Raw genomic sequence first — 24,457 nt, forward strand, 5'->3', positions numbered from 1 at the left:
GTTGCACAAAGGTTCAGGATCGGCTCAAGCATTTTGACATGGATGGCATGGGGTTCAATGGGCAGATATGCAATTTTTAATTCTCAGAATAAACACTTTCCCTCTTGTAAAAAGGACAATCAATCACACAATCAATCAGCACTTGTAGAGCGCTGCACTGTCATCTCTGGAGGTATCTGGGCGTTGGGGTGCAAGGTCTCCGTCTAAAAGTCTGGTCTTGAGGAAAAGCAGAAAAAGAAAAAACAAGCGTAAGAGGGCAAGACAGAGGGCAGGAAAAGCTAGCAGAAAAGGCAAAACAGAGCAGAAGAGGGCAAAACAGAGGGCAGAAAAAATAGCAGAAGAGGCCAAACAGAGGGCAATAAACTATCAGAAAAGGCAAAACAGAGGGCAGAGAAAATAGCAGAAAAGCCAAAACAGAGGGCAGAAAAACTAGTAGAAAAGGCAAAATAGAGCAGAGTAGGGCAAAACAGAGGGCAAAAAAATGAGCACAAAACAGAGAGAGGGCAGAAAAAACGAGCAGATAAGAGCAAAACACAGAGCAGAAAAGGCAAAACAGAGCAGAAAGGCAAACGGAGGGCAGAAAAATCTGCAGAAAAGGCAAAACAATGCAGAAAAACGAGCAGAAGAAGGCAAAACAAAGGGGGAAAAATGAGCAGGAAAAGGCAAAACGGGACAGTAAAAGAAGCTAAAAAGGCAAAACAGAGCATGAAATGAGAATTCGAGACACAAACATCTATAATTTGTTTTCAAACAGATAAAATAGAGTTGGAAAAATGGTTTACTCCCATGCGTAAATATATTATAATCCTATGTGAAGTGTCCATATTTTTACGCAGCTCTTAATCCTGTCTAGTAGTCCATTTCAAAGCACTCCCAGTTTTTCAACTAACAGAGCTGAGGCTAAGGTAGATGAAGTGATTTGCTCAGTATCACAGTTTGGTTTAGTTGGAAGCATGCGATTGGAATACAAATCTCCAAGTTCCACACCTAATACTTGAGCTAATAGACCACACCTCCTTCCCTATTTGTTGGCATTTCTGCATGGGGAGTGACGGATTTAGTAACGGCAAGCAAAAAAGAACAGATGATGGACGGAATTCTGAACATGTCAAACATTCACCCCCAGTCACAGATCTGGATTAAATCCATTGGTTTTGTTTTGCACACTTCAACATTCCAGTTGAGACCCATCCATATGCACACCAGTCTTGAGCCTGTTCCGCAAGGGAACAGTCCAGCCCGCCCTGCCAGGTAAGGTCCTCCCTGGACCAGAAACAATCATCCTGGGACCTGTTTCGGGGTATCACAGCTCATCAGCCAGCCTAGCTTGAACGTGGTGGCGTAGCAAGCACAGAACCCACGTCTGGGCATACCCCTCCCACTTAGGGCGACAAAAGCAACAAGCATTGGCATAGCCAATAGGTCTCGCCTTTGGGACCTTATAAGTAAATACTTATAAGGTCCCAAAAGCGAGACCTATTGGCTATGCCAAGCGGACGTGCGGCCGCGAAAGTGAAAGTAATCTCGGTAAAGTGTGGCGCGCGCGCCCGCGCACATGCACTGTAGCTCTAGGCTGGCCTGGTAGCACTTTTTGGAGCCCTCTCAATAAGTCTCGCCAGACCAGCGCATGCGCTGGGTCATGCGAGACCTAAAAAGGAACAGATGATGGACGAAATGCTGAACAAAGGGGAGAAGAGTTGGCCTAACGGCTAGGGCGGTCGACCTTGAATCTGGGGAACTGGGTTCGAGTCTGGAGAATGACGCTGAACATCCTGTGATTCTGGGCAAATCACTTAATCTCCCTGTGCCTAACAATAACAAAAAGTGTTCTCATTTAATGCAACTGGTGCTATGTAAAGCGCTCTGATACCCGATTCGGGTCAAGTTTGCGCTACATAAAACTCTGTGGAAAAAAAAAAATCAAACATTCACCCCCAGTCACAGATCTGGGTAAAATCCATTGTGTTTTTGTTCTGCATTCCATCCATCATTTGTGTGAGTTTTGCTTTCTCGCCCTAAGTGCGCCAGGTATGCCCAGACGTGGGTCCTGGGCTCACTGTGCCACTGGATTCAAGCTGGCCTTGCTGATATGGGGTGATACCCCGAAACCGGTCCTAGGATTCTTGTTCCTGTTCAGGGAGGAGCTAAATTCGCAGATCGGGCTGGACTGTTCCCATGAGGAGCAGAGTCAAGACTGATTTGCATATGGCTGGGTCTAAACTGATGTGACATGATGAGCAAAAGAACGATGGATTAAACCCAGATCTCTTGACTGGGGGTGAATGTTTGATTTATTCTGCATACAGTCTATGATTTGAGTGTCTTTTAGATTTGATAAATGGCACACACCAGTACATACATTTACAGCATAACTGTCACTTGAATGTGTTGTGGGGCAGGTGTGAAAAACTCTAGTTCAAGTACACTTCAAAATGGTAGCTTGACATTTGAGTCATCCCCCTCTAGGCCAATTGTTGCAATCTGATGCCCTCTTGTGGCCTGTTGTGGTGGCGTCAGAAGGTAGAAGCCTACTATGGCTTTAAAGCATACTGGCCTTGGATGTCATGGCAATAGGTGGAGCACTGCAGTAGTCCGACGGCGCCCCCTTGGGAAAGCCCCTGGTCCTGAACTGCTCTTAGGGCCAAGTGATGGAGGTGGACAGGATATTCCTGAACAGAAAGGGCAGCAGGATGAGTGCACAGAATGTCAGAAGCGGGATTGTGGGTGGGGTTTTTAGAAGCAGCATGGAATTATTGCATGCATAGTAACCCTGTAGACGTATATAATAGGCCGCTGATGTTGTGAAGTCTAGTGAACTCTTCGTTCTCTGCAGACCGGCAGTGATGTGTTGCTATATGGTGTGCTGTACCGGGTAGTTTGAAGAATGCACATATGGTAAAACTGCTGATGGTATCAAGTGAGGAGAAAGCTGAGGCCCCTGTGGAGACTGATGACGGACTCCAGCTGGTTAATCATGAGAGAGTTCACCAGGGTCGTGGTAAAACCAAAAAGGAAGTAAGACTCACCTTGCTGATGTGAAAAAACTAGAGCAGGTCATCGAAGCTTGCAGTGGTAGTGAGGAAGGTGACCATCCTCCTCAGCTGTCAGAGTGGACTCCAACCTTTGAAGCCATGGCTGTAGGGCTAGCACATAAGGGGAAATAGGCCAACAATATCACTGTTGCGGGTCTAGACCCCGTATCTGTACACATAATGGTTCCATGATCTCCCTTCCACGAACGAGACCACTCTCAAATCTTCAAGAAATGCACCCAAATTATTTTGTATTTCACCTTGGATTCTCAGTCCACCTCCAAGAAACTCCTAGCCGTCTGCTAGAATTCTTCTAGGAATCACTATTAAGGATACAATGCACGGAGAGGCTGTTGGTTGTATATCAAAATTAAACTAATAATGAAAGTTTTGGGGTGTGAGTGTTGAGAATGTTGGCAAAGATTAGAAAACCAGCTCCTTTGCGCTCCAGAAATTCATGTATCTGCGGTAGAACTCATTGAAACACGTAAGTAAACTTTATACCAATCCATCGCAAATGGTACCAGTAGGTTGTAGAATGGTGACATCTAATATTTAACCCTCGAAATACAATTTAGTTTGTACCATGTTCTATATAAAAATTCATAGTTAATGTTATTCATTTTTTGTTCTCCTCAGAACTGATTTATTGGCAGGAGCTGTGATCACCAATGTGCTCCCCTTTGCAGGTACTCCAAGGTCAAACACCTCTTGAGTGACCTGGATAATGTGGTGGCCACTGCCCTAAAGCGGATCCAGAAATCCAGCGAAGGAGACGGGACAGAGACGGTACCTGACTTTGGGCTCACAGAAAACGAATCTAGGTCCCTGGATGTCGGCCTCTGGAAATACCTCCCGTTGGTGGTCATCGATCAGTCCAACCCGGATAACCCTGTTGTGATCAACATTTTAGATCAAAGCCCGAGTTATCCCGACTTTAACAGTTCAAAGGCCCCGGCTCACAATCGGACGTCCTATGGAGACCGGTATAAAGTGGCCATTGAAATGGTAAGTTCTGTCCCTTTGCACTCAGGGTGCAACCTCTCTGGATTGCTGGGAGGGCCTCTGGGTGAGACGCAAGATAACTGAGAGATCCTGGTGAAGCATCAAGACCAGTATTGACCTGACTTTATTTCCCTTTAACTGGCCATGATCAGCTGGGCTCTGACCCTACTTTCTTCATCTTACCTTTACTAAATTTCTTTTTGCTCATGTTTCATTGCTCTAGCGCTGTACGGTAACCCCACTGCTGCTTTGTAGGTAACCCCTTTACGCCCCCAAACCAGGAATTTGAGCAAATCTGCAGTAGAGTCATTGAAGTGCAAAACATCTTAAATCATGAAATTGCTCTCGAAGTCCAAGAGAAGTGCATCGGATCCCTTAAAAATTGAAGTCTGGTTGGATATGGGATCTGCTGTGGAGGAAATGAAGCACTGTGGGAGTCCAAGCAGGATCTTACAATGCAAGACATGTCCTCAAGTTCGCCCAGTTGAGGTCCCCGAAAGCTCCCATTTGCCATAGACGTAGTTGAGAACTTTATTTGGGGAATGAAGAGGGAGCAATCGAAGCTGAAATCCCTGATCACTTCAGTAGCCCAGTCTCTACTGTCAGTAGACCGGTTGGTGCGCGCCATTAGCTTTCTCCACCTGTCCCGCTCGTGTACACTTCTACCTTGGCCAGCATTGTGAGGATATTTTTCCATCTTTGGTGATTTTTTTCTACTTTTTCACCCCAATTCTGTTGTATTTGTTTCCTGTAAAGGACCTGATGTTTTCCTAAGCTATCTTTTAGCTGCTTCATGGGTTCAAGGTCTTCTATCATTGAGGTGAACCTGATACCGCATATTCCACATAATATTCCCAATTCACTAGATGTCGCTTTACATCCACTGATTCTCTTGATTAAGCCGCAGCACTGCTTCCACGGGCTCTCAATGAGACCGAGGGCAGGATATATTCCGCACAGGAAGCTCTCAATTACGTATCATTTGTCAGCAGCGTTCAACACAAACCTAGGTCCGCAAATATGCGGCAGAACCCCAAGTTTGACCGAGTCTAGCATGTCGAAGACAGTTCAAGAAAACGCACCCAACCAGTAGAGGTTGTCACTTTGATCCATAATTCTGGGTATTCAACGTCGGCTTCTGACAGGACCAGGTTCATCATCGCAAAGTGTCAAACAGGCAGCACTAACCAAAGCCACGGAGACTACCTACCATGGGCAGCAGCCTCCAGCAGGAGCAGCCATTGCTCCACAAAACATCACAAAAAGAAAGAGAGGAACTTCCACATTAATATGAGGTCAGCACATCATAGTTTAGGTCACAGCTGTAAGTGAGCCCCCTCCAACTCCTGCCCACCTGACCTGAATGGACTCCATTTGCGACCCTCTCCTGCGTAAATGAACTAAACTCCAGAAACGTTTCGGAGTACGATGGGATTCAGGGCCCAGCAAATGTTGACCAGGTCCTCTCTTGACCTGACCTGGTCATTTATCCATTTTCAGCTAATTAAGATCCTTGACAGCACTTAGGGCCGATACACAGAGCCCTGGGCACAACTCTGTGACTCATAGTGTGCCCTTCACTGATTTAGGCTCCAGGCAGCACAGCATCCTTGTGTTCACCCATCCATAAATGAGGATGCGCGCACCCTCTAAAGAAGGTCTCTCGAAAGATCATACAGGTCCTATAATCGCAAACAATCTCAGCATGCAGTGGGTCGGCCTGCACCACTGAGCCAACCATGCATAGTTCATGCACTGGACACTAAAATATGTATCTATACATTGTTTCTTCGCATCCATATGTGTGACTTAGGGAGGCCCAAGAGCCCCACACATGCAGCTGGAGAGGAGGCATGCATGGCTCTCCTGCATGGACTTACATTTCTACCCCTAACACAGGAGGAGAACCGAAATCTTACACCATCGCCCATGGGGGTGGGGCTGAAGAGTTGTTGTTAGGGGCTAAGAATGTGTTTACATTGATCAGAAATGACCAGTGTCTGCTCTGACCCACATAAGGATGTTTACATTAAGGTGTGTCAGTAAACAATGCATTATAGTGTCTGATGGCCACAAAACCTGGCACGCCCCTATTGGGCACAAGCGCCCTAACCTATGCTAGGGAAGCCTGCCCGTGCAGAGCGGAAGCTCTGTGCAAGGGAACGCCTTCATGAGTCAGGACACGCGCAGCTGCAAATCTTTCCAACTTGTTGATACAAACAGTATCCACATTTTTAAAAGAAAAATTGGAATATCTTCTTGAATTTTTCCTGAACGTTTTCCATTGGCACCAGGTTTGAGGGGCTCCATTAACAAGCCTCTAATCTCTGGACTCCAATTCGCATTCGATAATTCATCTTTTTTTGGTCCGATTTCCACCCTTAGATTTGGGTGCTGGTTTGTAAATACCTTTTGCTAGCATGTTAAGTTTTTTTTAATCTCTTCACTGTTTTGGTTTGCATTATTTATTCCCTGCATCGCTCAGCACCTCTTGCCAGGAACTCTGCCTTGAACTCCTCCTTCCTACCATAAGGAAAGCCGAGGGTACCCCGGACACCTCTAGCTTGTAGCCTCCCCTTGTGAACAGATGAGATTGTGGGATCTCAGCTCCAGCAGATCAAGGTTTTCTTCAACCTCTTCTGGTCTGGGGACTTCCTCCCAACGCCCATAGACAAAGCAATCACTAACAAAGTCACCATGTCTGGCTTCTTATGGGTCGAGGTGGAAGAAGATTTTGAAGTTTCCCAGAAAGAATGGGGTTTATCTTTCTCTCACTCACCCATAAAAACAAAACTGTCTAGATTCTGCCCATTGGAAAGAGCAGCACTCTCAGCCATTGCCTGCAGGTGTTCCCATAAGACCTGCACTCCCAACCATAGCCAGCAGGTGTCACTTTACGAGCATTATTCCCAACCATGGCCAGCAGGCGTCACTGTAACATCAGCATTTCTGATATTTCCAAGACATCCAAGACGCCCTACGAAAAAAAAACACAAATCTTTTTCTACACAGATGAACAGTAGACTTGGATACTTTATATTAGAACACCTTAAAGTGGGTCTAACTGTTGGATCTGAGTGTGGTATCAAATGACAGATATTATTGTCTAGTGTATTTTTTTCTCTCTCATTGGAAACTTTGGTAAACAGTTCCAAATAGGCTATTGTCATTGTGTTTTAATTTTTATTTTTTGATGTACATGTTTTTTATTGTGAACTGGTGCAGACAAAAAGGTTTTTAATTATTGATGTTGGATAAAATATTGTGTATATATAAACAATTCATGGAATAAATTGAAGTGAAAATTTTAAATACATAACGTCTTTGTGTGCCAATACAGAAAAATATATGAATGATTTTGCTTCAAGTGAAGGATGTATGTTGAATGAAAGGTGATGGAGCATTGGATATTTCTCCCCCCAGAGGACGCTTTTCGATTTTGTTTTGTGACTTAACTCTAGTCCTTTGGGTTGCCAAGGGTTCCTCTCTTTTTTGCTTATACAATTTCAGCTTAAGAGCAGCACTTCAGGAGATGTTTGTTCATTGCAGTTTTTATTTATTTGTATTATTTTGTGATTTATAATGCATGGTGTTCACCATGTAGGTATCATGCTGCGAAAGTAACATTTTATTGAGATTGTATGAAAAACAGCACTATGTTCTTTGTAAAAAGACAGTCAAATATTACATTAATTTGGGGTAAAGCCAGGTTTTCAAAAATTTCCTAAATTTACTCAGAGAAGTTTTGTTATGTAGTATCACAGTTAGGGCATTCCACAGTTTAACAGCTGCCACTGAAAACGCTTGACCACCAAAATGTAAATGTCCACTATTTGTAAAGCGTGAACAAGTACCCGAGGGCGTCATGGAGCTGGGGGCAGTCGGGAAGATGAAGCAAGATGTTGCCCAGAGTCACATGGTGCTGGGCTAATCTGCCGCCGGGGATCGAACAATGAGTCCCCGGGTTCCAGAGTCAGCCGCCCTCTTCCCTACAGGAGCATCTGAATTTTGGAACCCCAACCAGTCCCCTATCTCTGATCTCAGTTTGCAATTCGCCAGATAGCGCACAAACGTTTAGGATATCAAATTTTTTTTTGGGTAAAACACATTTCTGTGAACTAAACAAAGCCATGCAGCCATTTCCATCAGAGCAATGTTTGTTTGTTACTTCTCTCCCAGCCTTGAAGTTTTGACTCTGGGGTTTAATTCATGACTTTGCTTTGTCTCCTCTTCTCTAGTGCAATGATAATGGGGAACATTGCTCCTACCGGAACTTCACCAGCGGCATCCAGGCGGTCACTGAGTGGTACACTCTGCAGTTCGCTGATATCTTTTCAAAGCTGTCCCTGGAGGAAAGGGTTGAACTTGGGTACAAACCAGAAGACATCATCCGCACCTGCCTGTTTGCGGGGCAGGCGTGCAGCTACAGGTACAGGCAGCCGCCTGGGTACCCTTGGTACACCATGGTGATGCACACCTTTATTTATGTCCTCCTTCCCATTCAGGCTCTGCTCCTACACCTCTTTCGCCTTAGTCTTTGATCCGTTTCTTGGCTCACACCCTTGTTCTGCTGCTTTTATTCTGGTTCGGTTTGTTACGCAGATTGATTCCTTCTACCAATGCCCCTTTTTTTTTTTTTTTTTTTTCTTTTTTTTAGGAAAACGTTATTTGCATTTTCATATTAGAACCTTCCCAGTGAGGGACTGCTAGTCTTCATTCAGTTACAGGTCAAAACTATGAAAAATACATTTGGGTAAGAATACTCCCCCGTCTGTAGCCATTGGTGAGGACCGTCTATATCTCATGTTACATAGTCCGCCAGACATAGTCCTATTGACCACATCTCTAATGCCTCCCCAAAAGAGTAACTTCCCAACTATGCCTCCTCCCTGCCCCTTTACTAGGAGTGGGTGAAAATTCCACTCTGCGGAGTTCGTTGAGCTTTGCCCACTCCACGTTTCACTTGGAACACAGGGTTCAGCACAGCTCTGCCAGCCACGGCAGAGTTTTTTTTGGTACACAGCTAGCCACCGTTAAGTTGGCGAGCGAGAATTTGCATCCCCTAGTGCGATTTTCAGGCACTAGAATGCCTCCCGGTGAGATTACACAACACGAGCGGTTGTTGCAGGTCGCAGCTGTTCGGATTGAGAAATCTGCAGCTCAAGTAGAAAATCTACTCAAGAGGCAGAAAGAGGCCGCGCACTCGGGCATGCCGCGTGGTGCTGTTTGCACTTATTTTACAGCAGCACGGAACAAGCTCCCAGTGCTACAAATGGGCGCAAGCAGCAGGACGTGCTGAATTTCACCCGATCACGGAACTCCTCAGAATCTCGCAGAGTTTTTATGTAACTCAGCGGAATTCCACAGAGTGACACTCTGCAAGTTCCGCCCACCCCTACCCTTGACCCCTCACTTCAAACCCTCATTTCTGTCCTGTGTGGTGTCCCATGGCAGTGTAATGTGTAGCTGATCCAAGCTGCTATTATATGCTAATACCCCATATGTCCCTAATGCTTATGTAAGTTGCTCAATGGAAAGGTAAGTGATCTCCAGTTTGTGTTTGAGTAGCAACTTGCGACCGTCAGCCCATCATTCCTGAGCAGATATCACTTGGTGGGTCTGTCCTGATGCCACAGCCCTTTATCCTTGCAGGGAATAATCCCTGTCCAAGGCATGGGTGTCTGCTTTTAGCTCTTCCATCAGACCCTCCTTTGATCTAGCAACCTCTGTGGAACCCTTGCCTTTCTTTGTTTCTCTGAGGAGGGTATTGCTTTCACATTCCGCCCATCTAAGCAGTTTCCGCTTCCACCCATCGACTGTATAGCTTATTGCTGATTTCCATTTGAGTGTGATCTGTCTTTTATCTAGAATAAGGGCTAAATTGATAGATTCTATCACAATCTTGCATTCGGCAGGATGCGAGTAGAGACCCAGCAAACACGCCACTGGCATCCAGGAAATAATGCGGCCTGTGACGTCATTAACTATTACAATCGCATCTCTCCAATATGTGGTTAGCTGTGGGCAGTCCAAGACAATATGTTGCATTTCTGCTCCAATAGCCCCACATCTAAGTAATGTGGCTTCGGCATGCGGGAATAATTTGGGGATTTTGCCAGGCGAGAAATATGCCCTATGTAAGAAATAAAAGTTGATCAGCTTAAATCATGCATTTCCAGAGACCAATGGCGTCCATTCCAATATTTTCCCTAGTCTCCATCTGTAATGGGTACTCCCACGTCCGCCTCCCACTTGCCCTTTAATGCGTCCAAAGGAGCATCTATTTTAGTTCTGAGCGCTCGATAGAGGCCCAAAATGGCCCTAGTGTCTCCCTAGGACACACAGATAAGACGGCAGCACTGATGTTATTTAGGTTCTCCCTGCTTCTATTTGCGCCTAATAGACGACACCATCGCCATGTATAGAAGTGGCATTTCCTCCGATGCACTTATTCCTGATTCTCTTTGTTTTCTGGCTCGATTCCTTTGCTGCTCCTATGCTGGGTTTTCTCTGTTTCCTGATTCAATCCCTTGCTCTGTGGCTTTTATACCTACTTCTGTTTGTTTCTTGTCTCGAATCCTTCCTCTACGGCCCATATTCCTGGTTCTCTTGGTTTAGTGGTTGTGTCCCTTCCTCTGCGGCCCATATTCCTGGTTCTCTTGGTTTCGTGGTTGTGTCCCTTCCTCTACTGCCCATATTCCTGGTTCTCTTGGTTTAGTGGTTGTGTCCCTTCCTCTACTGCCCATATTCCTGGTTCTCTTGGTTTAGTGGTTGTGTCCCTTCCTCTACTGCCCATATTCCTGGTTCTCTTGGTTTAGTGGTTGTATCCCTTCCTCTGCGGCCCATATTCCTGGTTCTCTTGGTTTAGTGGTTGTGTCCCTTCCTCTACTGCCCATATTCCTGGTTCTCTTTGATTTAAGGTTGTATCCCTTCCTCTACGGCCCATATTCATGGTTCTCTTTGTTTTATGGTTGTATCCCTTACTCTACTTCCCATATTCATGGTTCTCTTTGTTTTATGGTTGTATCCCTTACTCTACTTCCCATATTCATGGTTCTCTTTGTTTTGTGGTTGTTTCCACTCCTCTGATGCTCTTATTCCTAGTTATCCCTATTTCTTGGCTCAAACCCTTGCTCTGCTGCTCGCTCGTATTTCTGGTTCTGTTTGTTTCCTGGATTGATTACCTCCTCTGATACTCGAATTCTTGGTTCTCTTTGTTTTGCGGCTCAATCCTTTGCTGCTCTTAATCCTGGTGTTCTCTGCTTCCTATTTCAGTCTCTTGCTCTGCAGCTTTTGCACCTACTTCTGTTTGTTTCTTGGCTCGATTCCTTCCTCTGCTGTTCATAGTCCTGGTTCTTCTGCCTAAGATCTCCTTTTTCACTCTTGTTTGGTTGTTGCTTGAAGTAGATTCTATGCGCCCATTTCTTGCGTATATTCTTCATTTTAGTGCTGTTTTCATGCTTTCTTTCGTTAGCTCTGCTCACCCCTTCATGTTATTCCTGGTTGTCGCTTCGGTTTCCTATAGTTTCTTCCATCTCTTCTCCCCCTATTGCTGGCTCCTTGTCTGTGTTCCTGCTGACTCTACTGGCTCCTTTGATCATCTCTCCAGCTCTCGATTTCCCTCTCTACTTTGCTTATTCCTGTTTGGTTGTTTGTGTACTAGTCATATTAAGCTCCCTCTCATGCTCTCGTTATTTCTGGCTCTTTTTCTTTCTCCACTTCTAGTGTTCCTAATATGCTGTTGAATTATCTAGCTCTCTTCTTTTCTCTGCTACTCCTATTGCTGGTTCTCTTGCCTTGTTCCTGGTTCTCATCCTTCCTCATGCTGCTTGTGTTCCACTTCGTGTTTTCTGTCTCAGTTTTCCCCTGATGGTTTCATTCCTACTTCTTATCCCCTCTTTCTGACTTTTTCTGCCCTCTGGAACTTTCATTCCTGTGTCTCATTCCTCTTTCCTGCCTCTCATGTTCTCTTCTGCTCCTACTCCAAGTTTTCCTGCTTGCTCATTCATTTAATTTTTTTTATCTAGACTTATTATTTTACGGCTCTTTTCATGTTTTCTCTTCATAGCTCTAGTCCTTTCAGTGCCGCTCCTACTCCTGGTTGTCTCTACCTCTCTGCTTTCACCGCTGAAACTATTATACCTGGTATTTATTCAGGGCCTTGTTCCTCCGCTCTCAGTTCTTATCCCTGATTCTCTGTTTACTTTCTGCATTTGTTTCTCTCTCTACTGCAGTACTCCCTGTTCTCCCATCATGACCCTTTCTACAGCAGGTGCTGGTATCCATGATTTTCCATGTAATGTTTTTGTTTTGCGCTTCTCTCTCTGCTCTTTTCATATCTCTTCGAATATCTAGCTCTCCTTTTATCTTTTTAACTTGCTTTCTCTCTCGGCTGCCCGTGTCCCTTTTTCACCTCATTGGTTCCTACTTCCACTGCTGCTCTCATTCCTGATTCTCCACGTATTGTTTCTGTTTGTTGCTTCACTCTGCTGCTCTTACACCTGATTCTAATCCTTGGCCTTATTCCTCTCCCCTCTGATCTTATTCCTGATCCTCTCTTTACCTCATATTTCTGTTCCTCTCTCATCGGCCGTTATCCATTTCTTCTATCTGACTCTTACTTTCACTGCTGCACTTATTTGTGATTTTCCATTTAATTTTCTTTCGTTTTGCTTCTTTCTCTCCTGACCTTATTCGCAATTCTCATTCCTTTCCCCATCCCTCCCTCTTCTGTTCTTATTTCTGGTTATCTGCTTACCTTCCTAGCTTCCTTTACCTCTTGGCTGCCCTTAGCCATGTTTCTCCTCCATGGCCCCTACACACACTGCTGCTCTTCTTCCTGATTCTCCATTTGATGTTCTTGCATTGTGTTTCTCTCCCTGATGTTTTTACACCTATTTCCTCCCTCTTCTATTCTTATTTCTGATTTTTTGATTCCCTTTCTAGCTCTGTTTCCAGCTCAACTGCCCTTATCCATGTTTCTCCTTCGTAACTTTAACATCCTCCTGCTGCGCTTGTTTCTGATTCTTTATTTAATTTTTATGTTTCATACTTGTCTCTCTGCTGCTCCTACAGCTGGTATAAATTTCAAGCCCGGTTCTTCCCGCCTCTGTTCTTATTTCTGATTCTCTCTTTAAGTCTCAGTTTCTTTCTCAGCTGCCCTTATCCCTGTTTCTACTCCATGACTCTTACATCTATGCTGCTCTTGTTCCTGATTTTAATTGTCTTGCTTTGTGTTTCTCTACCTGGTTCCTCCTTCTACTCTTTCTTCTGATTCTCTATTTACCTTATTGCTTTGTTTCTCTCTCGGCTGCTCTTATGCCTGTTTCTCCTGCGTGGCTCTTTCATAAACTGCTGGTCTTATTCCTGATTCTCCATTTAATGTTCTTGCTTTGTGCTTGTCTCTCTACTGCTCTTACACCTGGTATTAATTTCAGCCCTGTTCCTCCCTCCTCTGTTGTTATTTCAGATTCGCTGTCTCTGTTTCTCTCTCCGCTGCCCTTTAGCCTATTTCTCCTGCATGACTCTTACTTCCAACCCTGCTCTTATTCCAGATTTTCATTCTTTTTCTGGCCCTGTGCTGGTCTCCCTGCTGCTTTTATACCTGGTTCTAATTCTTGGCTCTATTATGTCCTCTAATATTTTTATTCCTGATTCTCTTTGTAACTTTCTAGCACTTTCTTGCGCGGAGCTGCACAACATGTGTATTTCTCCTACATGTTCTTTAACCTCTGCTTACAGTCCTGACTTTCCACTCATTTTCTGTCCCTGTGCCTTCTCTCTGCTGCTCCTGGTTCGAATCTCTGGTTCTGTTCCTGCTTCTCCTATTTACGGTTTTCCATGTCATTTTCTCGTTCTCTGTGTTTCTACCTTGCTCCTGTGTGACTCAGCTGGCTTTTTATTTGCTCTTTTTTGCTGGCCCTGGTTGTCCTTACTCTAAATTCTTAACCCCCCTATATTCGCCTCATGCTGCAAACTTTTTTTGGGAAAATATTGGCAGCAAAGCATCGAACCCTCGCTGGCTGGGGGTGAAGGGGGGGGGGGTGCAAGCAAGGGGAACACCCTCGGTTTTCAAAGAAACCTCTGCCTGATAAGGTTCGTGCCTATCTTATTTGCATCTCAAGTTCCCCAAATCTTGCTGATCGATATCTGGCTGTGTCAGCAGTGTGCATTGTCCTGGCGGTAGGTGACGCACTCGTTGGAGGTTTGCACAAACTCATTTTCTGTGGTCCCATATTTTTACCACACCGCCTTGTGAGATCAAAATGGCTGAAGTCCCCCCTGCCTTGAGAAGGGCCCGCCGTGTGGGACAAATTTGTGCTTGGAAACTTAATGAAGAGATGTTGGCGCTTTTTGCACCATGGCGCGTTTGTTTGAACAGATTCCTGTAGTTTGCCACATTTGTTTTAAATGTTGGATGAACTCTGCACAGCTTGAAAAGCGTCACTAATTGTTGTAAAGGTTTCAACGGTGTTTAATCACAGCGCGCATACACATACATACTCATATAACGACTTGCGCGGCGTTCTGCGACACAACTCTCTCGTTATGTGAAAGGGCGCTCCGAGGCAACCCAAGCGCTATGAAGCCGTCCTGGTGGCAGACTGTGCGCTACACACTGGGCCAGCTCCAGGGCGATGCAGTCAGTGCCACCGCAATAAGACCCTCACTCCTTATGTAACTTACTCCGTTCAATTGTAAAGCGCCCTGACACCTCTGGGTAAAGTTTGCGCTATATAAAAAAGCAATAAATAAATAGCTCCTCGGTTTAACCTGCTGCAGCTGAGCGGGGGTCTGGTATTCCAATTGAGTGTCCCCATAACCGCACCGCCAGAGCCCCTCCGCCCTGCCTGTGGCAGACCCTAACATTCCAACCTCGAACCCCCTTAATTAAAGCGATCACACCCCACAAGAAGCAACCGTGACCAGGGGCACTCGGCGCTGTTCTAGCTATGGAACCCGACACACAGCTCGAGCGGCGCACCCCTGCCATGGACGGTGGCACCGCCTGCTATTCCAATGTGGACGGGCACAGAGTGCCATGTTACTGAAGTAGTGAGGCCCCGCCCTCTGACCCGACCCACAGAGCGGTCTGCCACACACACAGTGCACCTCTGCCATGGACGGTGGCACCCCCTGCTATTCCAATCCAGACGGGCACATACTGCCAAGTTACTGAAGTAGTGAGGCCCCGCCCTCCGACCCGACCCACACAGAGCGGTCTGCCGCACACACAGCTCGAGCAGTGCACCTCTGCCATGGACGGTGGCACCGCCTGCTATTCCAATGTGGACGGGCACACAGTGCCATGTTACTGAAGTAGTGAGGCCCCGCCCTCTGACCCGACCACACAGAGCGGTCTGCCACACACACAGCTCGAGCAGTGCACCTCTGCCATGGACGGTGGCACCGCCTGCTATTCCAATGTGGACGGGCACAGAGTGCCATGTTACTGAAGTAGTGAGGCTCCGCCATCTGTCCCGACCAGACTGCACACAGCTCCATCAGTGCACCTCAACCGCAGCCGGTGGCCCCTGCTAGCCCGGTCCAGAGGTCGGGCAGGCCTCTGGCCATCTCACCTGAGTTCCCCCAACTTCTGTTCCAGTTCTTAAAGCCTCGTATCCGGCTCAGCTGCTCCAGCCCTGCAAATGCGCCTTCTTACCTGACCGCTAGGACACCCGGTTACTCCTGTACTGAGACCCCAACCCCCCCAACTCCTCACACCCAGCTCTGACTATGCAGCCCGATGCACCTCATTCCGGAGCTGCCTCTGACAGAGCCCCAGTTCCTGGACGCACGGACGGCTCTTCCGGTGCACCTGGATGCAAACCAGCAGCCCTGCTTTGCTCTACCATTTCGCCTTTAGATTTAATTCCAGAACTTTAAGTTCCTTTCGTGAAAGTACTTTTCTTCTTATAGGAATTTAATTCTCACACCCACTTCTGCTTTTTTTTCTTTTCAGAAATTTCACCCACATATACAGCCCAGACTATGGTAACTGCTACATCTTTAACTGGGGCCAGGTGGGGCAGGAACTGCTGGTCGCCGCCAACCCTGGTGCGGAGTTTGGTGAGTACCACCCGGGACCCTAATCAAAGAGTACTGAGCTCTGCACCCCCACGTGCCGCTGAACTCCGCCCTATTGACGGGGGGGGGGGGGGGGGGGAGCCAGCGCCTACCGCTAGAGCTTGGTTGGGCCTCTCTGGTTCTATTGTGCTGGAAAAGGCCGCCAACTTGCCAAGGCCGAGTCCCGGGGGTCAGGGGATAGTTCGGGGGACTGTTAAGGCAGACATAGGCCTCTCCCCCGATATGGTGCGGTAGAAGGCCCTGGATATCAGGAATGTGTGCCAGGGGATAGTACAAATGACCCCTACAGCAGGGTCAGGCCTTTTACCGTTCTTGTTGCTGGAGAAGGCCCTGAAGACCGAGGCCTGAGGTCGGGGGATCACGACCACGACATCAGATTTAGGCCTCTCACCGCCCTGGGTGCTGGAGTAGCCCCCGAAAGCCGAGGGTTTGGGGATAGCAGGGCCGAATGCGTCATCGGGATTAGGCCCCTCCCCCACAGTGCTGGTAGGCCTAGCGTTAAGGAGTTAGGGGGCAGCGCAGCCTAGGGGACTGTGACATGATTGACATCAGATTAGGCCTCTCAGCGTCCACGGAGCTGGAAAAACCCCTGAAGGCCGAGGCCTACAGTTAGAGAATAGGCAAGGGGACTGCGTCATCAGGAGGATAGCCTAGAGGGAAGCGTCAACCGCATTAGGCCTAGAGTTAGAGGATAGCCAAGGGGACTGCGTCATCCGCATTAGGCCTAGAGTTAGAGGATAGCCAAGGGGACTGCGTCATCCGCATTAGGCCTAGAGTTAGAGGATAGCCAAGGGGACTGCGTCATCAGGATTAGGCCTAGAGTTAGAGGATAGCCAAGGGGACTGAGTCATGAGGATTAGGCCTAGCGTTAGAGGATAGCCGAGGGGCCTGCGTCATCAGGATTAGGCCTAGAGTTAGAGGATAGCCGAGGGGCCTGCGTCATCCAGAGGATAGCCAAGGGGACTGCTGTCATCCGCATTAGGCCTAGAGTTAGAGGATAGCCGAGGGGCCTGCGTCATCCAGAGGATAGCCAAGGGGACTGCGTCATCCGCATTAGGCCTAGAGTATAGCCAAGGGGACTGCGTCATCCGCATTAGGCCTAGAGTATAGCCAAGGGGACTGCGTCATCAGGATTAGGCCTAGAGTTAGAGGATAGCCGAGGGGCTGTCATCAGGAGGATAGCCTAGGAGACTGCATCATCAGGAGGATAGCCAAGGGGCTGCGTCATCAGGAGGATAGCCTGGGGGGCAGCGTGATTAGGCCTAGAGTTAGATGATAGCCTAGGAGACTGCGTCATCAAGAGGATAGCTAAGGGGACTGCGTCATCAGATTAGGCCTTTCCCCGTTCACGGTGCAGGTTAAGGTCGTGCAGTAGTCTACGGTATGGAAAAATGCGTACCCCACGGCCAGTACAGCAGCTAAAATGGGCCTCTCGTGCGCCTTGTGGTTTACAAGGCTCTGCAGGACCTTAAAACCGCGCCATGAGGGCGTGAATAACACCAGCCCCCAGTGCCCCTCTCTGGTTTTACTGCTAAACAGCGCCTTGACAGCTCTGAGACAGTATATCCCCAGAGCACTGCTCCAACGTTGTTAGGCCTCTCATCGGTCACTGTACTGGACAGTACTCTGATGTCCTACGTAAAGGGGAGTAGGGAGAGCTACAGACATTTAGTACAGTAGGTTAAAGCTTTACACTGGGGCAAGAACAGACCTTTCACCTCTGAGAAAGTCTTGAGACTTCTGGCTGCTCTCGGTGCTGGACATTGGGAGGGACACCGAGAAGTTCAGCAACTGAGCACTACTGCACAGCCAGGCCTCGACAGATCGCTGCCTGCGTCACGGAGAACGATGGACAGCCACAGGCGCTTAAAACTCACCCTGACTGCCCAAGTGGCTGGAATCCGGGCTGCAGCCCTGCGCGTCTGGGCCCTGGGTAACCGAGTCCGCCACAGAGCCGGACTGGGCCTCCCGCTGTCCATGGTGCTGCAGCCCAGCCTCGAGCACCGAGGGGCGCCCCTGGGAGCGGAGGCAGGTGTTAAACATTGAAGCAACAGGTTTAGGGCCCTATGTGTCCATGCTACTCCAAGGGTATCCATGTCTGCGTATCCTGTTTCCACAGACTTGCCCCTGACGTTTCTTTATATCGATATAGGGGGCAGTGGCGTAGCAAGGGCGCCACGGTCCCTAATGCAAGCAAGCAAAAAGTGACCTACCAAGCCAGTATTTGATAGCTATATTTGGGGTGCAGTCGACCCATGCCATGCCCGGACTCTGGTGCTTCTGCAGTGCACCTGCAGCACTATTGATAGGGGGCCCTCTCTTACCCCCACAAACTCGGGGGCAAGAGTTTCATAACTTTCTTCTGTTTCTATCTCCGTAGTGACGCCTCGTACCCCCACTAACACTGGGCACGTGGGTGGGTGTCTGTAACCGGTTACTATCGAGCCCCCCTTATTTTAATAAATAACACCCGACCCGGCATGTCTATGACTGACTCGCGTCCTTTCTTTGTTTCTTTCTTCTCACAGGGTTAAAGGTCGTGCTGGATATTGACCAGGAAGATTATATCCCCTACCTGCAGGCTACGGCCGCCGCGCGGCTGGTGGTGCACGACCAGCGGAGCTACCCCTTTCCCAAGGACCTGGGCATCTACGCCATGGCGGGGGCGGAGACCTCCATCTCGGTGGTGGTGGTACGTGAGCGCGCGCCAGCCAGCGAGGGAGCGCGTGCATCTCTCTATCTGATGGGAGCAGGGCCTCCGGGGTGGTTGGAACAGGGCTCAGCCGAGACAGAGCACGTCCCAGAGCCATTCAGAGATCGTTGATAAAAATCACCTTAATGACTCCAGTTTGCTACAAGTGTTTTCAGTTAAGGAGAGAACGAAAACAGGTTTTTTTGCATTTCAAGGACACAGAGTCCTGAAGAGAGTCAGCGCAGGTGTCTCTGCCAAGAGCCGGAAGCATCTCAGCACGGCCAAGAAATGTCACACTTTCGCCCGCGAGGCCCAGCCTCGTGCCAGACTGCTACCGAGGGCATGCGACCTGGACGAGACCTCGCCACCGCTGCCCGGGTGCGAGGGGAGGGTCTACGCGCCTGGGCGCTTTTGCTAGCAGCATGCATGGGTGGCGCATCCAGCCCAGTAATATGCATTCTGGGATTTGTAGGCTAGATTTTATACCCGGCTCAATGGAACTACAAGTCTCAGAATGGTAATAAAAACATGGACTGGTTGAGTCACTCACACTTGAGACCTATGTTCTAAGTCGGGTTACATGAATGACTGCTGTGGGAGAGGAAAGTGCAAGGGGCGGTGGGAGAGGTGGTTGCCAGGGCTGGGGGAGTTGTATGATTGACTCCTACATATTTAATCGTTGCCCTACGCACCACAATGCATCAGTGGGTGCGTTGGTGGTATAGTGGTAAGCATAGCTGCCTCCCAATACATCAGTGGGCAGTGGAGTACCCGAATACCCTGAGGGTACATTACATTCAAGGAAGTAATACACAAGAGGGGTGTACCTAGAATACTGTATGCAGCACATTGAGCTGTAGGCTGCCACCCTGCCCTATTCCAAGGCACAGGGCGAGCAACAGAGCCAGATTGGGAACTCAAAGCAGCCCTGGCAATTTTTTCAGACCAGCCCCTAGTGAACACTGCTTGGCCCCGGGTATGTTAGGGGGGGGGGGGCGATACTGCAGCACTGCTGCAAAACCACCCCTTAGTAACAAAACCGGCCCCCACTGCTGCAGACCAGGGCCCTACCCTTCCAGCCTCCCAGGCCGGTCCGCCCTGGAGAGCGTGTGATACTCCACCCTGCCGGGCCACACCCCCTCCCTTCACTCTGCCACCTTTCCCAACCACCCCCCTGCCCCGCAGAGCCCCTTCTACCAATAAATACTTGAACATGTGGTAATTGGGAGTGTTAATCCTCACAGAATTTCGCCAGAAAAACTGGGTCGGCATAGTTATTCCCCATTCCGCAATCATTAATTTGTAGCTGGATGTATGTGCAGGGATACCGCCTAGAAGCCTTATGTCCAATCACACGGTGTCCTCACAAATGAATCTGGATTACTTGTAATCAGGGCCATATTGCGTGGGATAGCTGCCCCATATCCCAGAATCCCGTGCTGCCCTCCACAAACCACATATCTGGGACCCCAAAATATCGAGGTACCTATCCCACTCCCTCACGCACAGGGGCCCCAGAATACTAAGGGACACACGCAACACTTTTCCACACCTGAATATCTTGAAATAACTGCATATTAATAATCGAATAAAGATAATACTGATTGATTGATTGAATAACTGGATATCTTTGCCACTATATAATACCTGAGGAAATCAAATTACTGGACGTATCCCCGTTTTCACAGTCTCAGAATACTGGGTACCTCCTTCTTGGTCATTCCTGTGATGCTAACATTTTCGGCTTTCCTTTACATTACTGCCATTTCTGGGCTCCCAGAATACACTCCCAGGTTTCTGGGGTACACTCCCAGGTTTCTGGGGTACACTCCCAGGTTTCTGGGGTACACTCCCTGGTTTCGCATCCCGTTCCAGTTTCACCGTTACATTCCCGGGGTCCCAGAGTAAGAGCAATGCGGCACTATCCTTTACTCAAAGCTCCTGAATACAGAGGGGGACCAGGTACTAACCTTTACTCAAAGCTCCTGAATGCAGAGGGGGACCATTCTGTACTCTCATAACAGAGGGTTTGGAAATATTTGGGGCAGACACTCTTTCACTTGTGTTCCTTTAATTGTATACATTCAAATTAAATCACTTTATATTTCTTCCCATTCTTTATGTAAAGAAAGGATGGTACAAGTTTGTACACCATTAACAATGACATACATTTTTTTACAGAGTTCTGTTGATTTATTCCTTTTACAAAATCCTGTATGCCAAAAATTCTTCCTTTTACAGTTGGAAAAATATAACTGCTCTCCCTTTGTGGCTAATTGAATGGACACAACTGACACATGTTTCGCTGATAGTGGGTTATGTTTTGCTAAATAAGATCAGCGCTGAAACCAAAACAAATAATGTTGCATTTATCTATAGAATATTTCATTTCAGTTAACATGCCAACCTATCCATCTTATATGTTGTCATCATCATTAAATGTATAGTGACTCAGAGGTTTTCGGCTCCACACAAGTAGAGAAATGAGCATGTGTATCGTTAGCAATTTAAAAAGCTTATATTTAACTAAACGACTGAGCTGGTGTGGGACCTTAAACCATACACCCAAGTTAGAAGCATATGTATTACAATGTCCAAAGCGTTGTTTGGTAATTCAGATCAAGGGTAAAATATTTTTCCCATATATAGATATAGTGCAGTGCTTAATTTGAGCCGGTGGTTTACGGTCCGCAGCACCGGCACTGAACTGTCAACATCTGCACTTATGACAGTCTACCACATGGTGGTGCTGTTTGAGTATTTTAGAGAAGAGCAGAACAACAGTAGTTTATCATTAAAAACGCATAATACCTGTCAACCAAGCCAATCCTATAACTTTTGGGGCCTAGAACAGTCTGAAATGTCACACTTGTAGGGTGTGATAGTTTGTAGTTACGTTAGTATAGTCAGTGGCAGCGCTGGCATGGACAATGGATGGTGCAAGCTGCAGTGGCCTCCTGAAGAGGACCCTGGCTCTCTTTTTTCACAAATTAAGTTGCTATAAAGGGAATCTACTGTAAACACGTTAACATATTAAAGTTCCCATAAATCAGTGGTCCAAGTTGGCCGTAATCAGTGGAGCACGACATGCCCCTACTTTTCTAAATTAAGTAAAACTATTCCCCTACTTTTTGTGAAAAGTGAACCGCCCCGGGATGGTCAATGCCAAGAGCTGAAATGCATCCGCAGAAGTGTAATGCAGGGAGCCTCCTGTGCTTTAAAATGGAGGGAGGGACAGACCGCTAAACAAGCCTTCTTGCCGGGGTGCCTGCGTGTGCACAACTGGTTAATCTGCAAAGGTTTAGGGTTCTTGGAAGCCAGTACTGGCTTTGATAGATGTAATCACTTGAAGCTTCCTGATGGCTGTTTTATTGCATGGGAGTTACCAGCTGAGCTTTGAAGTGTGTGCTTTTAATGGACAGTTACAAAAAAAATGGCACTATTTACAGTCTCGGTATTACTAAAATCTTTTTTAGAAGCACTTTCTCTTAAACCTTTTTGTCCATTTTGTATCGACCTATCTTATACTGTGTGTAATGCAAGTTTAAAATAATGACTCGCATATTCCCATTGCCTTCTGTCACAGTCTGGGACCTCGTAGCACTAAACATACACAAGTGACTGTTCTCCATTGCATCAGACATGATTCGATTCTGTGGCTCTCTGGTTACAGACACAGATTTCTGCAAGGGATTAACTAACAGAGGTTTCATAATGTACGATAGTGCTTATCCCTCTGTTTAAATTAATTTGCATTTCATTTTTATTCAATCTGTGCCTTATTTAATGTGTCGTTACCTGAAGATGAAAGATCAAAAAAAGTTTCAGAATAATTTGTTTTGTTAGCCACGCCTTCGACTCCGCTCCCATGCTCACTCATCCTGCCCTCTTTGTGCACAACATCACAGTTCCCATACTTTTTTTAATGCACTTGACCATTGCCATAAATCAGTTCAGTCTATGTAGCATTGATCTATTACAGAGTGGTATCATTTCGTCAGAACAAGTATAAACTATAAATGCGGAGTTCCAGTAGCAAAGAAAGCAGCCTGATGAGATGAGGCTAAGCCTCACAGCAGATGTATGAACTTCAGAAATACCTCCAGTGGGGCCCGCCCTCTTCCTTTCGGCCAGTGTTTGCTCTCCCCCTATGCCGGAGGAACGTCTCCCTACTGCTTTCAAGTGCTAGAAGCAAAAACATATAATGATAATAACTTTCAGTTTTTTGTGTTTTTTAAAATTGGGCTCGCTCCCACAATCGCGACCCCTTTGCGCGCCCCCGCGATCCCGCCACCCCCTCCCGCCGCAAGCCATGTCGGCCGCAACTGCTTTTGGCTACGTTTGTCTTCAATGTGCTGTTTAAAATGGCACCATTCCATAATGGCGTCTCCGCACCCATGCATTGTGTTCTTTGACAGTAACTGGACTGGGAGCCCTGGATAGGAGACCGTCTGTCGTTTCAAATCGAGATGGGGTGCCAGAATACTTAATGGGGGATCCCACTCCCCCATCTCACACGCCTGTCACTTGCTCCCTCTGGTTACTCAAGTGTTACACTTCTCCTCACTTCACAGGATCAGACCGAGCACATGGGACACCCCTACAGTGAATGCACGGAAAACGGCTCTGACGTCCCGGTGGCCAATCTTTACGGAAACTACAACAGCTCCTACTCTATACAGGTATGTCCGGAAGGAGTATGGGCTCCTACTCTATGCAATTATGTTGGCGAGTGTCTCCTTTGTTAAATATATGCAGGTGCGTCGGAGGTTGTATGTCAGAAATTACGAGTTCAGAAATATCGTCCTGCAATTATACTGTGGATCAGACTTTGGGAACTTAAATAAGTATAGATTTGCTATTTTTAACTGTTCATCCAGATATCCTGAAGATGTAGATATTGTCTAGGTACATGTAGATGGAGTTCAGTATAGTGATCACTAAGCGTTGTCAGTGTATAATTAGAGGAGGGGTGTTTTCAGCTTTGCTGTGACGCACTGTGAGTGTTGGGTAGGAGTTGAGTCCTTTCTTACAATGAAGCGGACTTGGTGTCTCTATTCATAGTTGAACCTAAGATGTGGAGTGTGTACTGTATGGAATCATCTATGACCTGCAGGTTCATGACTCATTTCTGCAGGATGGTTTCCATGACACCCAATATGAAAGAGATGCTAGCCATCCCCAAGGCCTGTTCAGCATGAGGCGGTCAAGGGACAGCCAACTCCCTTGATAGCGTTCATGACATAATCGCAGAGCCAGGTGATTCTAAGAAGGAAGTAATGTACCCACATGGTTTCCTCTTGGAGCCTGATCTCTGTGAGCTTCACGGGAGCTCCTTCCGTCACATGGCCTTTCTAAAACATGCTTAGTGAAGGCAGCGAATCATAAGAGAGCTAGGGGTAACCCTGAAGAAGGGCATTTTTAAGAAACGTTCCCTGCCTGGGGAGCGCAGCAAGCCTTCTCTTCATACATCTAGCCTTAAGTCTTATATATAACATTCGTTTCTTGCATCTGATCCTCACCGCAATGAGACAAAGAGAAAATGTGAGCATAGAAGGTGTAATCTCCATGCTTTAGGAAGACCAGTGTTTAATTGGAGCGGTATTTGCAAACAACGCTTACCTAGACTCATTTTGGGGAC

General features: G+C 47.2%; 1 protein-coding gene across 1 annotated transcript in view; it reads left to right on the forward strand.

Annotated features, from left to right (window-relative positions):
• SCNN1B (sodium channel epithelial 1 subunit beta) overlaps window positions 1-24,457 on the forward strand; it is a 168,851-nt gene that overhangs the window by 84,528 nt on the left and 59,866 nt on the right. Inside the window, exons 3-7 of the mRNA XM_085629497.1 lie at window positions 3,722-4,040; window positions 8,276-8,466; window positions 16,000-16,106; window positions 18,653-18,816; window positions 23,391-23,498. Coding sequence (XP_085485623.1) covers window positions 3,722-4,040; window positions 8,276-8,466; window positions 16,000-16,106; window positions 18,653-18,816; window positions 23,391-23,498 — 889 coding nt within the window. The remainder of the gene's footprint in view (window positions 1-3,721; window positions 4,041-8,275; window positions 8,467-15,999; window positions 16,107-18,652; window positions 18,817-23,390; window positions 23,499-24,457) is intronic.

The sequence above is a fragment of the Triturus cristatus genome, chromosome 10 (assembly GCF_964204655.1).
Source record: "Triturus cristatus chromosome 10, aTriCri1.1, whole genome shotgun sequence".
Classification (NCBI taxonomy): domain Eukaryota; kingdom Metazoa; phylum Chordata; class Amphibia; order Caudata; family Salamandridae; genus Triturus; species Triturus cristatus.